Source organism: Geospiza fortis, unplaced genomic scaffold, assembly GCF_000277835.1.
Source record: "Geospiza fortis unplaced genomic scaffold, GeoFor_1.0 scaffold237, whole genome shotgun sequence".
Classification (NCBI taxonomy): domain Eukaryota; kingdom Metazoa; phylum Chordata; class Aves; order Passeriformes; family Thraupidae; genus Geospiza; species Geospiza fortis.
In genome coordinates, this window is record NW_005054319.1 from 3,165,940 (window position 1) to 3,183,809 (window position 17,870).

A 17,870-nucleotide genomic window follows, 5' to 3' on the forward strand; every position below is an offset into this window, starting at 1 on the left:
TTTTTTTTTTTTTGCTAATGGGGAGAGAACACTGCATTTCCAGTGCTGTGTTGCAGAGGAATCCTTGTCATCATAGATGGGTCTTCAAAGGCGAAAAAAAGCCATGGGATAAACCAGAAAATTTCCAAGTTCGTGAACAGCTGTACAATTTGAGATATTCTGTTGTCTTTGTATGCCATGTATGTGAGAACCATGGGAATTCGAAATGGGCAATAAAATATAAAATACATGTGTTTTTCAGTGATAATATATCAACCTAACAAGTTGATGAGCTCATATAGCAGCTTTTTCTCTCATTCATAATTTTAATATGCTGAAATGTCTACATTTTAGTCTACCTGGCTTTTAAAGTATATGGTTATGAATCCCTGGGAAAAAAGACATCAAATGAAATAAATGGCAGCTTTGAATTAAAGTTGTGATGAACACTGTCACAATAAATTCTCTCCTCACCCAGAGCAGTGGTGAGGGATCCCTGCTGTACCACACCATGTTTTCACAAGTCAAATACAGCCACGTGCTCAATTTATAGCTTGCTTTTGGGCTGAGAGTCGCCACAAATCTTAAATGAATGCAGCTGAGCATGATTCAAGGCTATTTGGATAAGAATACCATGTTTCCAGCTAATTTAGGCTGGGATTTTCTAGGTTGTACAAAGGTTTTTGCAGCCCAAGTCAGAGGCACTGGTGTTTCTAAATCCTCTGGGCAGTGTGTCAGGGCATAATCTTTGAGAGGTGTTGCTCCACAGCTAGTTTCTACAGCCATAACTGCAAGAGGAAGGGATGCTGAAATGACAGTCACAACAATGCTTTCATAGGAAAGATTAACCCTTTTCAACACCCCAGCCCTTACTGGCATTGCAGTGTGCATTAATCACCAATTAATCACCAACTCCCTGCTCCAGCTCCATTTGCTGTTCTACAAAAGGGGAAGACAATTTAAACAACCACTCCTGGGACACTTGGCTGGTGCACAGAGCTTTGCTCTGAACAAGATGAATGAATCCATTTAGACAAGATGGCTACACATTTTGCATATCTTTATTGCACTTTTACCACGTTGCAAACAATTCCACAAAAATGCTGCAAAAGTAAGCCTAGAGCTGCTGAAAGCAGCTTTTTACCCATATATGTATATATTTACACAAAACTATCAAAAGCAAAATTGAAAAGTAGCAGCTCAGCTATGACAGTCTAGAAAGATAAGAGCTGCCACCTCCTTATGGACAAATAGTACAACTTGTCATTTTACATCACTTTGTAAAACCAACATTCAAGTATTCCTGTCAAAGCACAATTAGTGAAATTCCCTTCTGGTAACCCCTGTATTTATTATCATTATTATCATTATTATTATTATTTTTTGCCTTTAAAAGTTCATAATGCCTTAACCCTTTAAATGCTGAGTAGCTGGGGGAAAAATGAGCATTCAATTTAAATAAGATACAGTGGATTAGAGCACTTAAAGGGTTAACACAAAATACTAAGTGGACTGTCACCACAAATAAAGTGTGAGTCACAAAACTATGCTGTCCCTCTTAGTTAAATTTGGAAGGTAGGTCTGGGGTTTCATAGATATACCATATATAAATACAAAATATTAAGTAAAGGCCTCCTTTCTATACAAAAAGGACAGGAGGTGTTTTGCTATCAGACTGCTGTCTGTCCATGATTGAGTATTTTCTGAATCTTTTCATAATCTCTCTTCAGGAACTAATGAAAAGCATCACATTAGACTTATTTTTCTTAATGAGCTAATCCTTTGCAGAGCCTACACTTTACCTACTTTGGGAACAATTATATCTCATTTCTGAATTCACTGAATTCACAAAGTAGCATACACAGTCTTTTGCAAGACTTTATTTTTGTTTTGTTGTTGTTCTTTTGTTTCTTTTCCTTCTTTGAATCTTCTTGACTCGGCTGGTAAAAACGTAGTCTTGCCATTTCACTACCTCTCAGTGGTAACAGTGTTAACATCAGTGTTAAAGTCATTTTCCACCACGTTGTCATAGCCATCCTTCTCTATGCAGTCACTGACAGCCTTGAGCACAATCCGCAGCCGCCTGTCCATCGCCTCCAAGTGAGGCTGGTAGAGGATTGGAGCTATTTTGTCTTTTAGCAAAGATTCTTTCATCAGGAGACTGAGCTTGTACTCCTCCTTGGCTAGCAGCTGTAATCGCAGATAGGTAGATTTCCTGATTCTAAGAAAAGGAGGAAAAAAATGCAAATCAGTTATTTCCACCGCTGTTGATCTCAACAGTGCTAAAAGGCCAGAATTATAGCGATAGTGCAAGAGCCTTGTTCTGTGATCTGAAATGAGGAGAGCCAGGCACTGTCACAGTCCTAGCGAGCAGCTGGCATTTTCATCTGTCACTGCTCTTTGGGGCCCTCAGAGGTGCAGAGGTTTTGGAGCACAGATCCAAGGGGCAGTGCAGGCAGCCCCCACATCCCTCACCTGGAAAGGCACTGAGTGGAGCAGGTGCAGCATTCACAGGGCCATGTCCCTCTTGGAATGACACGTGTGACACGCGTGGCACTGAGCAGGGACATGTGTGACAGCAGCAGAGGCTCCTCAGGCTCACCCTGCAGGGCTGCCCAGAGTCCCCGTAGACACAGAGCTCACCCTGCAGAGCTGAAACTCTGAATGTCACCCTCTGAAAACCCTGGCCATGGGCACCAAGGAAAGCTGTGGAGAAGCATGTGAACAAGCTGGGATTTTGTCACTTGACTTCCATGGGATCTGTATTTTGTCTTAAAGCTTCTCTCCCAACATCTCACAGCCGTGTTCCTGCAAGGTCCTGATCCCACAGAGCATTGAATGTGGCAGTGCCAATGCTCAGGGCTAGCTGGGGAGGATCACTCCATCTCCTCCTCTCCACAGTGTGCAATGAAAGACTCACATGAACATTTTCAGTCCTGTTAGTGGAAACAATGGTACAAACCAGGAAACACCTCCAGAGGGAACACATACCTGCAGCACTGGTTTAAAGGCACCAAAATGGAAAGTTCATCATGGGAATATTTTCCAAACCTATTTAAAGATATGAGAAAGAATGTAACAAAGGCTGTTTTAAAGGCCGACTTTTTTTTCCTTTAACCCCAAAAAGATTATAAAGGTATTTACCCTCTTCCATTATCTAAGTGGATAATAAAAGTTTCATTTCCAAACTTCTCAAAGGTTTCATAGTGATGTCGATCCATGTTACCTATGGGACAAAGAGAAGAAAAAAGACCATTCTCACTCTGGCTTGAGCCTGCAGGTCAGGGCAATGCAAAAGCCCAGTGCTCCCCAAAAACAGAGCAGAGAAAGCAGCAAACCTGCAGAGCTCATTTGCTCCTACTGTAGACACCCCAAACTGTGTGATACTGGAAGGGTTGACAAGCCTCTGGCAGCTTTTCAAGTTCTCTGTGGCTTTTGTACTTAAGCTCTAAAAGGCCCATCAGGAGGCAAAGCCAACCTTCCCCCCTCCAGCAACCCTTCCTGGGGTACACCAAGGAACCCCCTCTCCATCCCAAGAGCATCTCAGCTGCCTGGGGAGCCTGGTCACCTGTAGGGCAGCTGTGTTCCCTGCTGGCATGGGGCCCTGCTGCTGCAGCCTGGGCTCAGCAGGGCGTGTGAAGCTGACATGGTACATTTCACATGTGTAAGGGAAGGAGAAAATGCCCTGCTTTAAGCAGGGGTGTTAAACCTGATCACTTTGTTAATACTGCATTCAGCTTTCTGAACCCCAAGCAAACATCCTGGCTTTCCCCTGGTAAGGACTTTGCCCCAGTTGCTGGCTGCCTGGGAAGCCAGAACAGCTTCATGTTTGTAAAATATGGATCAGGATGGTGCTGATCTGCACAGCTGCACAGCTCTCCCTGTGTGAGCTTCTTTTTAAGGCCAATGTGCAGAGAATTGCTGCCAAGCTATGAATTTTGTCTCCCTGGCAGGGGTCTTGAGCTACTTATAGATGCCACATATGGCTCCTGAGCTGTCACCTGGCCTCTCCTGCTGCAGCCTATTGCAGGAATCTCAGTGGGGGCAATGGCACAGGATGTGTCCATGCTGGCACGTGCCCAAGGATCAAGGATGTAGGTTGGCAACTTAGAGGTGTATTTGCTACAGCAGGAAAGGTTTCACATGAGAATGAGAATTAGGCTTGGTATGGATCACTAGTACCTGGCTGTAAATAATTATTTTATTGAGATCAGGGTACACAAACAGAAACATTCCTGATACAATCCACAGCTGCCTCTGTGACAAAGCAATGCCTCTCTTCCCCCCCAACACTGACATTTTATAGAGAAGCAGCAGAGAACACTCCTGCAGGATGAAAACAAAGCTCCATAATGAGCAGTCCTTGCAAGTGCATCCAGGAGCCATATATTACAGGGGCAAAGCACTCACTAAAGCAAACTGTGAAGCCCTTCACTGCTGTGAAGGAGACTGGCCTGACCTGCATTCATCACCACTCTGCATTTCTGAACATCTTTGTTCCTTTAATCTGCACTGATGGGAATACATAACCATGTAAATCTGCATTTTCCCATAATCATCTGGAAAAGCACATACAGTAAATGCAGCTTCAGCCACGCTTTAGCAAACTGCTGAGCTATGCAGAGCAGTGCAGAAAGAAATGGTTCTTATTCTAATTAAATGTTGCATTTAATTTTTGAAAGAGATGAAACATACCCATTAGGAAATCAAAAACTGTCATATCCATTATATCCAGAATTCTGGTCCCGCTGTCATATGGGGGTGTTTGTTTAACCTCTTCACAATAATCTGGATCAACTTCCCATCTGGAAAAGGCAATATTTTGATATTTTATGAGATATACAAAGCTTACTGAAAATGACAAAAAAATGTTATTTTGCAAAGATCTACTTTTATCATGTTCGATTAAGGGCAGGGTCAGGTAGAGGCAGCAAATTCCAGCAATGCTGGCAAGCAAGGAAGATTGTGACTGGTGAAAAAGGAAGAAAATCACAAGACTGAAAGCTATCTGCTTCAGGATTTAGGAGACTAGCTGCACCACCAGTGATATGGTGCAAACAGCTGAGACTGGTTTGGGGCTGCTGAGAGCAGTGCATCTTTATCCCTCTGACAGGACTTGGACAGGTCCCATTGCATCCTGTCCATGCCACTGGAGATACCTGTCCCATGAGGGAACTGTGCCACTGAATTTGGGCTCAGGGCCACAGACTGCAGCTCCTGGCACGTGCAGTGCCCTGTCCCCTCCCAGGGGCCAAGGACTGGGCTATTTCCCTGCCACCCTGTGCAGCTCTGCTCCCCACTACTCACTCTGCTTTCTTGCGCTTGTGGTAGGAACGCCTCCAAGGGTTTCTCCAGGTTTTCCTTTTTGCTAAGGACAAATCAGGCAGGAAAGCAGCCAGGGACCCTTCGATCTGGTCTGGTTTCCCACACAGGGCGTGCTCTGTTGAGCAGTAGTAGGAGCACTCCCCATAGAAGCAGATGTTGTTGGCTGGCAAAGAAAGGAAAAGAGCTTTAAAGCCTACCCTTAAATTAGTATTGAGAATTCATAAAAGCACTGATGTATGTAGGAGCAGAAATAAATCCAAACTCCTGTTACCACACAGTTTTCCTCCACTGAAAACATTAGAAAGACATTATTTCAGTGGCTGGGATCACAGCCTGTGCAAAGCTCTTCGTGACTATTTCCAGTCTATTTATATTCCCCAAACCTATTTTTTTTTAATCCTGTCCTTTCTCCTTTCGTTTTCCCAGACTGATACATTCCTTGGGAGCTATTTGCTACCCCAGGCTGGAACCCCAAATCCCACAGCTGAACAAGTGGCATGTGCCCAAAATTAAATCACTTCTCAAAATCTTGGCTTGTTTCTTTAAGACCAGAGAACATTTCATTCATTTCTTTCCTGGTATGAGAAGAACTGGCAGTTTTTGCAAGGAGAATTATTTACCATCCAGAGTCCCGTGGGGGTGTGCATGGAAGGTGGAAATAACACGGACATAATGCTGTCAGCACACATCTCAAACACTAATTCCTTCCTCCACACCTCACATTACTCCAACAACCACAGAAAAAGAATCTGCAGCAGGTTTTGGACCATGTGTTACCTTAAAACCTCCCCAAAACTGCCACCACATATTTCTGTACCAACAGGAACGCCCACATCTTTACAAGAGCATCCTGCCCACAGGAATTCACTGAAGGTGAGAGAGAGCAGCTCATCCCCAATGCCCACCACCACCAGACTGAACAGGAATAGGAGCACACTGCTGCTCTTGCCAGTGTGATACAACTCTTGTGACATTGCTTTATGCACATAAAATGTCATTAGAGGAAGACTGTGCCTTTTCCCCATGGTAATGCATGAAGCTGAGAAGTCACATTGCTTCCTAATTCCCCACAAGGCCTCTAAATTCAAATATTGTTTCTGAGCTCCCCTCCCTCTGGGCAGGCTCGGTGTAAATGAGGCAGGAAGGGCTGGGAGTAGCAGGAGGTGATTTTGTGCCTGCCACAGGAAGGTAAGTGTGGGTTTGCATGGCAGTGATGCCCTGCAGCACACAGCCCTGCATGTCACTGTGACATCCCACACTCAGCAGAGCGCCCAGTGGAGATGGGCACTGCCAGGGGGACATGGTGAGTCAGGAGGACAGGGACAACTCTGACAGGAGGGAGGGAGGAACACAGCAAGGAGCTGTGTTTGAGGAAGGAGAGGTAGGGGAACATGGAACAGCAAAAAGGTCTCGTGATGCTTTTGATTAATCAGCTGCATTATCTGGGGCGGGCTGTTACACCATGGAATTATTCTGAATAACCACACTACAAGGCTGATGTGTTGCTACTTGACAATCTGTCCCAGCTTCCCACTGATGTCCCAGCTTTCTCTGTTGATGGCCACCTGATTTGTCCATGAAGTTGTGATTCCTTTACTCTAAGACAGCCTTTTTGCATCAGCCTGCTGTGGCTGACTCACGAGGGCCACCCATCCATCCCTGCTCAGGAACAACTTACCCAAACTGTATATTTATATTTACAGGGCTGGATCATAGCAGTTAAATATATCCCAGCTAAGTCCACAAATATTTACTCTGTGGCCAAAAAGCTTGTTGTCAATTACTCAAGGAAAAGTACTTCAGGGAAGAGAAAAGGAAGAACAGAATTACAAAAGGAAGGAAGGGATCACTCAAACATATCTGTACTTCTGAGTTTGCAATTTAAGTGTTTTACCCAGCAGAATATCCTCTCTTAAAAATTGTGTTTCTGTTGATTTGAAGCTGCAGTGGGGCTTGGGATTTAATTCAGCAGTGTCAGCATCACCCCCTCATCCGTGGAGGGAGGGAACCATGCAGATTTATCTTGACTGCCTGAGATAACTTATCTTCCAGGGTTCCTATGACCCGACTTCCACCTGGCAGCAGGAAGCCAGTGCTCATTTATCTCCTCCAGGATCAGTTTTGTAAAGAGCAAAAGTCCCAGCAAACACCCCCCACGCCACCACAGCCTCTGCTGCTCACTATGTAAATCTGACCTTTCAAGAAAAAGGAGTCGTATTAAACACAGCATTTTGCTCAGTGGGAAGATAAATACTCTGTTTAACAGTTTGCTTCTGTATTCAGCTTGGGGAACAATGCAACCCTGCTCTGTATTGTCAACGAAAGCAACTGGGGCTAATCAGTAATCACACTGGTATCCAGGTAAATCTTGAGGAGAGCTGGGGGCTCTGGCAGTGCTGCTGTTTGCTGCTGCAGGGCTGTGCAGCGAGCACATGTGCTGCCTGCCACTCATCCCACTCATTCCTGCCAGCACCTCCCAGCTATTGATCCTCCACGGAGCCCCATTGCCTGCTCCAGCATCCAGGGCCCTGAGCAATGGCAAGATGTGTCCTGCCATTAAGACAGTGAACTTGCAGTAAAACCTCAAGTGTATTTCTCACTGACAAGTTACATTCAATGGTAAATCTTTTTCTGCCAGCAGTTATTCCCCCCATGGGCTCAGACCTGTGGTACCTACTCCCTGCAGGTTCAATTTCTGGGGATAGCAGAGGTGAAAGGATGCTGGATCTCAAGCTAAAGAAATTAACTGCCTTGATTGATACAGAGCAGACATCTTATTATGTCTGCCCTAGTCCTTACATGCCAGCAGTAAGATGAAGCAGCCTGAATTATCAGGGGAAACATTCATTTTTAAGGTTTCTTAAAAATGTAAGGAAAAAAAAAGAGGCGCCAAATATAGAAAACCACAGATCTCATTTAAGACTTCAAGGTGCTGCAGCAAGGCTCTTTGAAACCTAAGTAGGTGACCCACATTCTGCACAGCAGGCTGAGGGTGAAATTCCAGCTAGAGACACAAGCCCAGCGCGTCATGGCAATCCCACGCTGAGAGCAGGGTTTGGCTTTCCAAAGCAAAAATCAGAGAGAAAGGGGAGATGAGCTCCCTGCTGGGGCACAGTCCCTCTCCTCTCACTAAACCATATGTTCCTCTCTCCAGATAAAGGTGTTTCTTGCATAAGTACACCTGCAAAGGGAGCAACAGCCAGGAATTTGTGCTCCTGCAGGTTGGGCAGGAATGGCAACAATGGCAGTGCTGGCAAAGCAGACAGGGAGGGATGTTTACACCTGCTGGAATGTCCAAGTGCTGAGCATTTCCAACATGCAAAATACTTCTTCACTACAAAGCAAAATTGTTTCCCCAAAGCACCAGAGAGACAAGAGAACCCCATGTTGCAGTGTCTGATTTTCATTATCTGAGGAGGAATGGATGTGATTCGTAATGAAATGTAGGCAAAAATCATGGTCTGGTGATAGAAACTCCAACTAATTACAACAATTAAGAACCAGAGTGTCTGTGTACTCATCTGCAAATTCTCTGTGCATCCTCCTGATAGCTGAACAATAATTCTTCTCAGGAAGAAGAGGAACAAGGGGGGATACCTTGAAGCAAATTGCTCAGCAGAGCAATTCTTTTATTCAGCTTTGCATGACTGTTAATAGAGGACATTTAGCAAGCATGTGCAATTGGAGTACTGGAAAGAATCCTGAATATTTACTACAGTAATGCATGAAAAGATCTTTCATTTACCTGCTCAAAATAATAGGTCATTCAGAACTGCTATTGTATGCTGAGAGGGAAAAAAAATCCATAATCCCTTGGAATTGGTTAATATGAACAAAAACATAGTGCTTACTAGCTGTGTAACATTGATTTCTTTAAGCTGCTGCCTCAATTACTTCCAAAATGAAGGCTGACATCATTAATATGTCTCTTTTTTCCCAGCAAATTACCATTCATTTGTAAAAGTAGCAGGGCTACTGCAGTCTGCCTTGCTGCAAAGGACGTAAAATTAATTTAAATAATTACTGACCTAATTCCATTTCTCATGTTTAAGTCCAAACTGCCTGAAAGTGCACTTTTCTGCAATCTGCTTTCTCTCTGAGTGCAGCCTAATGCATCCCCTGACCTGCCTGCTCACAGCCATTGTCACTTTTCCACGGGAGCAGGGATGCTGCTGGGCACGGTGCTCTGAAGCTGCCTGTGGCTCCCTGGCCCTGATTTCTATGCCTGATGGGACAAGGGAGGTGGCCCAGGAGTGGAAATGCAGGGAGGTTTCTTCCAACACATCCCCACGCAGGTCTGGGGGATAACAAAGTGCTCCTGGTGGGATCCTTGGGGTGCCCTGAGCAGGGCCAGGAGCTGGACTCACTGTGCCTGATGGGCCCCCTCCAACTCAGTGAATTCCATGGTCCTGTGATTGATTAATATCATCAATAATCACCCTCTGAGGGTGCAACCCATGGGCTCCCAGCCCGAGGGGAACATCTTCCTATAAAATCAATTTCACTCAGCGCTCGTTTAATTTTAAGAGCCGTGGATGTGTGCATGGAGAGGGATATTCTGCCAGCAGGCACCAAGTGTCCCCATGGCCATTAATTGTCACTGAGCACTGCTGGGGATGGAGCTGCAGTGACAGAGCCACCTGAAAGGGAGTCCCAGAGGGTCCTCTGCAGGCCAGTGTTGGTGCACAGCATGGTTTGGGCATGTACCCAGAGGTCTCACCTCAATTTCTCACCTTTGGAGGCAGTTCTCCCTCCAAACCAACAGCCTCAGCTGCCCTTCATCTGCCAGAGGGCAAGTCAGCCCCTGAGCCTTCCTCAGGCTCCCTGTTCCCTCCTCATCCTCACCCCCCAGACCACGAGTCTCACCCCAGCACCTCCCTCTTCCTTCCCTGCTGCCTGAGCTGCCTGCTGGGCTTCTGGAAGCTGTTTCTAAAAGCTTAATTTAGGACCTTTGTTATTTTTTCATTAAGCATTAATTAATGCCTGCCTTTTAAGGTCAGTATGAAATACAAGACAGAGGTTGGGCATATGTTAATGAGAATCTGACTAATTAAGCTGGGGACTTGTAGGGAAGAACTCTGACAAGTAACCAACATGGTTTAACCAAAGTACATTGATGCAGGAAATGTAAAATGGAAAGAAAAATTAATTGCTTGAGCATTTTATTCTCCAGAAAAGCCTGATTCATAGTTAATCAAATATTTTAATTGAATTTATCTGAGACCTCTAAATAAATTTGAATAAAGGATTATGCTTGGATGTCTGGAATTTCATAATGGCAAGATAAAGATCTTCATCCAAACTGGCAGCCTTAACTCTATATTGCCCTGCTCTGGCTGCTGTAAGCTGCTCAGTACTTGAGAACAGTTTTGTAATTCTCAGAAATCATTCAAGTTCATCCCTAAGTCTTGAAATATAACCTAGGAACACTAAAAATCAAGCAAACCTATTTATCCACGCCTTACTTGCCAAAATAGGAATAAAATGGCTTATGTTTAAAGTGAGCCAAAGCACCTCATGTACCGTCAAAAGATTTTTTTTTGCCATTTTTTGTATGCATTCACCTACAAAAATCAAGCCAAAACCAAAAAGGATTACAGAGAAAAAAAGATGGAGAGAAAGCAACTAAGGCAAATGCAGAAATGTGTGTCCACCAGGTTTGGTGATCATGTATTGCCACTGTAACTGCATGTAAATTGGACTGCTCATAATACTGGGTAGAATGAAACCTTCTGCAATTTTGTAATGTAATTTACAAGTGAAGTTCCTGGAATAAATAGCTGTCTGCTCAACTGTGTCCTGCCGAGCTGAACATAAATATGAAGCTAAAAATAACAGCCGTAATAATGACTTTATTGGGGATCAGAAAAGTGTGATAAACATTTTAAGAGCAAAAGCTCAGCAATGATAGGGCCCTGGCTTCTAGCTAACAGCAACAAATTACAGTTACATTGGGAGAAACTGTAATTAAGTCTTTGGATCTCGACTTTAGGGATCTGGGATAAACAGCTTCTGGCCAATCACACACAGAGCAAGGGAGAGATCTCCAGAGGTTTCTGCTCCAGATTGCCTCTTACACAAGTCACAGCCTCAGATCAGCAAAGCACACTTGCACACAGCTCAAACAATATGAATGCAACTACTGGAACATGGCACTGTGCTTTAAATTGAACCTAAAACCTATAAATTCTATATCTAAGAACAAACTTAAACATTTCTGTGCCTTAACTCAGAGTCTTAATTTCTCCATCTCAGCATCCCAGATGTTAAATAAGAGATGCTACCACTTTTGTCCATTTTTCCCTATTCCAGTTGTATATTGTGGTGAGCAGGATAGGGTTTTATCCTGTGCTTGTAGAATTCCCACCCTGTGGAGCTCCATCCTTGACTAGGTCCATAAAATGTTGTGAAAGGCTGAGGAGTGAGTGGTATCAGCTTCTGGGTCAGCCCTTGAAGCAGGAGTGAGGACTGGGAACAATTCAGGTCACTTCTAGCCCCACAGAGAATTTGAGCTGGAAGCAGGATATATTACATATCTATTTCCTGGTTTTTTTGTCCAAACTCCTGTTGTAATAAAACCTGAATGGCTCTGAGAAATTAGGTTTGATACTCCAGTCAAACCCACAAATAAATGCATTTGACCAACAGAAGTGACAGATCACATTGCAGTGGGAAAAAAAAAAAAGCCTGAATAACTAATGGGCTGGGTAATAAGGGTTTGGATAAACTGAGAACACCAGAAAAAAATTGCATTAGAAACTGTTCTACATGAAACATTTTTTGAATACACTTTGGTGAACATAAAAGCCTCTCTCTGCAGATAATTTGTCAAGGGGAAAAGGCACTCAAAACAATAAAGTCTTCTTTGTAAGCCATGTCTCCACATTTATTTTTATTCAAAGCTCTAGAAGACAGTTTTATTAGAAATATCTGAGCAATTAAGCAATCTACACATCGTTTCCTTAAGTATGTGTTCAGCGGGATAGAGAGAAGAGAGAGTTATTTCCAGGACTACCTGGTGAGATGAAAAATGTTCTCCACAGCTTCTTGTCACGAGTAACATCTCGTATTTCCCTCGTCATGTTCACCAGCCTGCCTGCCACCGGGGGCACGCGCCGGAAATCCAGGATCCTGCAAGAGCCAGAGGAGACGTGGGTTATGGAAAGGATTAAAGCGTAATGAGAGTTACAGGTTTTAGGAAGCTTCATTACACTCTGAAGGCACATTTATCTGTGGGCTTTAAGGAGTATAAAGCCCATCACTTTAAACTGGATAATTCCTCATGTTATGTATTATAGAATATGTCCTGAATATGATGAGCTCTGCATTGCCTATGTGGTATGGAGTAAAACACAAGAAAAGTATGGAGGGCATTGTTCCTTGATAAAAATGAAGATACATATGATTCCAAAGACCAGAGACAGCAAAAATTTATTTTTTCACTTTGTGCTACTTCATGATTGTTATGACATGCATTTTGCTCACCAGTTTTTAAGTGAGTTGGGGAATGGGATTTCAGCCTCTTTCCTCCATAAACACCATGTAATTCTTTTTCTGACAGCCTTAGTATGTGTTTGATTTATTTCCTTCTGCTCCTCTCTGTTTTAATACCCTTATACCAACCTAAACAATCTCCCTGAGACCAAAAATCTTCCCACAGGCAAAGGCTGGGAGAAGAGCCTCTCCCTACCCCAAACTCCCCCGCCTTCATAGATCATAAAACCTCCCTGTGAAGCACTGCTATTAGATACAGTAAAAGAGCAAAGACCCCATACAAAGTCTCCCCATAGGCAGGATTTTTATATCCACTGTCTGCTGTTCAGATTTCCTTCATTGGGTAGCAACTGCTTTTCCTGCTTAGTGTGTGGATATTTAACACACCCCCAGTAGGAACTCCACTGATGTTTTTTTCTACAGCACCATCTGCTTAAAACGGCAATATAAAATATAAAGCAGAAGGGATCAACATCAAGGTCAACAACAATGAAATAGAAAAGATCCTTGAAGGATCTGACCAGGATTGGCTCTTACTGGAAAACCTACCCTGTGCCACCCACTGACATGCTCCCATACCCCAGCCATCATTCCAGAACGCAGCAATGCTACACAAACCCCCAAATAATTTGTGGCCCCAAAGCTTTGCACTTTTGAAAGGATGTTTCTTAGCCTTTCACAGTGTGAAAGATGCTTCAGTGAAATGCCATTGTCTCCAGACATACTGTTAATCACTAAATAGCAATTCCCACCCCTCATCTGGGCAGACAGGGAGGGCTGCAGTCTTGGGGTATCACCATGCCCTGCCCTGACTCTGGAGGGGGGACATTTTCAGCCACAGGAGCATGAGATGACCACCACTGCCCTCTCCTTCCCACTAGTTTGTGGCATAAATATGCTCCTGACGTGGGACAGTGCCAGCTTTTTGCAGTGAATCCAGAACTCCCTTCCATCTCAAGGACTTCTCTCTGAACACACCATTCCCCTTGGCTCCTTTGGATCTCTGTGCCCTGGAGCTAATTGGGGTGAGCCAGGCTCCTGTCACGCTGACGTGACACATTCCCTGGGAGATGGGCCCTCTCCATATGTACCACAAGATCACAAGGGAAATTAATGTCTCAGCTTCTCTTCAATATAAATTCTCTTTCTTTTTAAGAATTACTTATTGTCAGGTTTCTCATTCCCAGAGTAAGTCGCATTTCCTAATTATTAACTTGCTCTTTCATCATCTGCCATTTCATTTATTCATGGCATTTGCCCACCTTTGTTCCACTTTCCCCTCTTAAAAGTAATTCCGTTTCAGGAATGGCCTAGTGCAGCAACTTATCACAATATTTCCCCTTTTAATGTAAATCTGTTCCACTTGCCTGTCGAGATGAAATGCTGCTATTTCTGCATTATGTCTCTCATAGTCTGAGAAGTAAAAAAAGTCAGGCGGGGTTTCTTGTTCTCTGGTCTGCCTGCAAAGGAAAACAAGGGAAGTGTTTTAATGAAGGGTTAGCATTCCTAAGGAGCAGTGCTCAGTCACCAACATGCTGTTCAGGGGTTCAGTGTTGTTTGCTTAATGGAAGACCTTTAAATACCTCATTTGTGCATTATTTGCCATGCAGCCTTCATTTAATCTTCTTTTTTGAGCTACTCTAACAAAAAATGGGAATTCAAGACTTGTGCAGGCAGTGTGCTGTCACAAAGCTGTTCCACTCAAAACTCTCGCTCTATTTAACAAGATCTGTTTTATCACTCTCAAACATTTCATTAGCGATAGCGGTGAAGACAATGTCATTTCATTAAATGATCATTAACTGTAATTATGAAATTTCCAAAAGTAATAACATTTTTCTTTCATCTTTGGCAGCCATGCAGCTCCCATCTAGAATATGCCTCTCCCTTTGTATTACTTAGAGCCAAAAGTGACATGTTTTTCTCATTTCAGAAGGAACAGGATCGTTGCAGTTTGATGGCCACAACACTTGTCATGTTTCAAAGAACATTAGCAAGAGTGTTCTTGAGAGAAGATGAAGAATTTGTTGTTTCTTCAGTTGAAGAACCAATAAAAAATGTCATTCTGATAGGAAGGCTGGAAATAGGAAGGCTAAAGCTTCCACACCACAGTACATGGAAAATACAAAGCTCTGTGTAAGAGGAGCAAAATCTCTGTCTCACTTCAAGCACCTTCCAGTCCTTTTGGGTGGAGCACAGCTCAAGCAGCTGACCAATGCAACATCTGGGTCTCACCTCAACCTGTTTTGAAATCCTCAGAGGGAGATAAGCACAGCAAAGTTGCCTGCAGAGCATCTGCAAGGAGGGACAGCTCTCCAGAAGAGGAAAACAAAGCTCTTTCCCATTCCCTGCTGCCCCAGGTGGCCCAGCTGACAGCTCATGCATCACTCGTGCTGCCTGCTGGAAAATAAAATACAACTCCTGCATGGGGACCTTGGTGCATGGGAGGCTTTGGGATCCTGCTGGTGCAGAGCCCAAACCTCCCCTGAAGTCCTAATTTTGGGGTTGTTGGAGATCTGAAGCTGTGTTTAGCCACCACTGTGACTACCAGAACTGCTGTCTGCCCACAAACCCACCTGGGGCTCTCCAAGCTGCTGGAGAAACCAGATAAGTCCCGTGGTTTTTGGCTGTATGAAGACTTTGCTGTGCACCCAGCAAGGTTTGAAAACCTGATATCCTCTCTCAGATATTCCTTTTTATTATATTAACATCTTGGCAAGGTACTCTGTCTTCCCCTAAATGATGAACAACATCAAGGTACTTGTGTCCAACAGAACTCAAGGTCAGAGTGACCTTAAACACCCCAGTGATGGTCTGGCAAAATGGCACTGACCATTGTCACAGCAGTGGTCGTGGAGGTGGCCAACACTTGGCACAAGTCCTGCCAGGGAGCTGCTGTGGCCACAAAGGGTTCACAAGGACACAAGTTAAAAGTGAGCCTGGCATAAAATAAAAAATAGCATTTTGCTTTGTCTCCATAAGAAATGCAAAAGGGGAAGGAGCACACCCACAAAGTGTAATAGGGGAGAGCAGAACCTCTTGCTAAGCAGTCAAGACAAGAGTTGGGAGAGCTGCAAGCTCATTGTGCATATTCCCTTTAAAATGAAGGAAATGATCCCTGAATATTAATTCAAAGAAAAAAGATTAACTTATTTCTGCTGGCCATAAAATCATATATTTCTGTGTAACCTTCCCTCCTCTCCAGATTTTAAAAGGGTTGACTTCTTCAACAAATCCTCACCTCAGAAACTTTACACACATCAAGCATGGCAGACAAGGTGCAGAAAATATTACTAATTAGCTAATCGATGCCATCTGCTTTTTATCTCCTGGACACTTCAGAAGAAACCATGGCTGTTCCTTTATGAGAAAATCTTGCTGCAGAAAATGAGACTGAGCTGAGGGCTGGATCTCAGCCTTGCAAGCCCAGCCCTGCCCCAGCCCAGCCCCTGCTCCCTGTGCTCTCTGCCACCCCCTGCAAGGGCTGAGGATATTTTCCATTAGGGACTAAGTACAGCTGTCCTGCAGGCTCAGGCTTGTTTGTACATATTTTCCTGCTGTCATAATGTATTATTAAGTGGCAGCACACCCTCCTAAGGAAATAATGAAAATGATTGCCCTAAAACCTTCAAAAATGGGCACCAAATCCACATTACAGTCTAGACAATAGAAGTACAAGTATTTTTTGAACCTGATGGCACATCATGAAACAAACTCCCAAGTTTCTTCAGTGCTTAAGTTGCTTCCCTCTATAAAAAGCCACTTTTCACATCATCCATGCCCATGTCCAACACATGGTACCCAGTACTCTGCCTCTTGAAAATACCATGTTATGTAGAAAGTAGACTGGAAGGAGGATTTACCAGCCCCTTAAGATGCTTTACATTCCTTATATTCCTCTGCAGAGCTCTCCAGAACTAAGATGTAGCAGATCGAAACATGAAACCCTTTCCTGAAACAACCTTGAAATATCCTTTGTGCTGACTTACTCCAATCTTCCACGGATATAACAGAAACCTGGTTTCTTGGATCTAATATTAACTAGGCAGGTTTTTACTCAAGCAGACATTTATTTTTAATTTGATGTCTGCAGCAGTACCTGAAGAGGTTCCTTGGGAATTCCCCAGGCAGAGCAAGCTGCCACACCACCAGCAAACACTCATGTGTGTGGATTGTAGCCCAAGAAACACAACTGAACTCACAAAGCCACGAGTCTGACAGAGCTCTGAACCAATGCCATTAACAGACTGATATGAGAATGGCTTCATTGATGTAGTGTCAAAGGGCACCCACACGTGTCTCTAGAATGTTTACTTTATCCAACTGCATTGATATATAATTTTATTTTATCCATGTTAAAAATTGCCTTTTTCTAACTGTGCATAATCTACTCAAGTCTGGTTTTTGCTAATTCTAATGATTTATTCTGATGTAAAAATATAGAGAGGTGGAAGATTAAACTTCTCTCAGCAAGTCCAGTCAGTTAGATCATGGTAACAAGCCTTCAGCCCCTAAGTGACAGGCTGGGAAAGGGGAATGAACTCCCAGACCCTTCCAGGTCAAGTAAAACATCTTTTAAAACAATACTGGAACGGATCCACACCAATGCATGTTTTAAATCAGAATTGCATTTTAAAAGGGAAAAAACCCCACCCTTACATACAAGTTAGTTTGATTTTGTTATCTGATGGTTATAGGAGGTTACTGACTAATAAAATGACACTTATAATGAGATACATGAGCAAAGAGACCACCACAACTTCTGAGGGACAATGAATTTCATTCTGAGCCCCTCAGCGCCAGCAGTGCCATCCCACCCTGAGCAGGGACAGGTTCTGCACAGGTTGCAGACGGTGGGAGAGGATTTCTGGCAGCAGCTCTTATTTTGCAAACAGTTGGAATCTGGTGATCCTCTCTTTGGAGAAGGATTTGGCAGATATTTATAACGGCAGGCTGGAAAGCTCTGGAGGAGAGACAGATGGAGGTCTGTTGATACTGCACACAGTTAAAAATTACACGGTGGCACCAGCCCAATTACAGCATGAGGAAAAGAAAAATCAGCATGGGAACAC

The 17,870-nt window shown here is 43.7% G+C and overlaps 1 protein-coding gene across 1 annotated transcript in view; it reads right to left on the reverse strand.

Moving 5' to 3' along the window:
* Positions 1–1,022: 1,022 nt before the first annotated feature.
* FAM20C (FAM20C golgi associated secretory pathway kinase) overlaps positions 1,023–17,870 on the reverse strand; it is a 57,457-nt gene continuing 40,609 nt past the window's right edge. The window contains exons 5-11 of the mRNA XM_005420464.2: positions 14,166–14,258; positions 12,320–12,435; positions 5,287–5,467; positions 4,675–4,784; positions 3,124–3,205; positions 2,971–3,030; positions 1,023–2,200 (exon numbers count right to left, since the gene is read on the reverse strand). Coding sequence (XP_005420521.1) covers positions 1,948–2,200; positions 2,971–3,030; positions 3,124–3,205; positions 4,675–4,784; positions 5,287–5,467; positions 12,320–12,435; positions 14,166–14,258 — 895 coding nt within the window. The 3' untranslated portion in view covers positions 1,023–1,947. The remainder of the gene's footprint in view (positions 2,201–2,970; positions 3,031–3,123; positions 3,206–4,674; positions 4,785–5,286; positions 5,468–12,319; positions 12,436–14,165; positions 14,259–17,870) is intronic.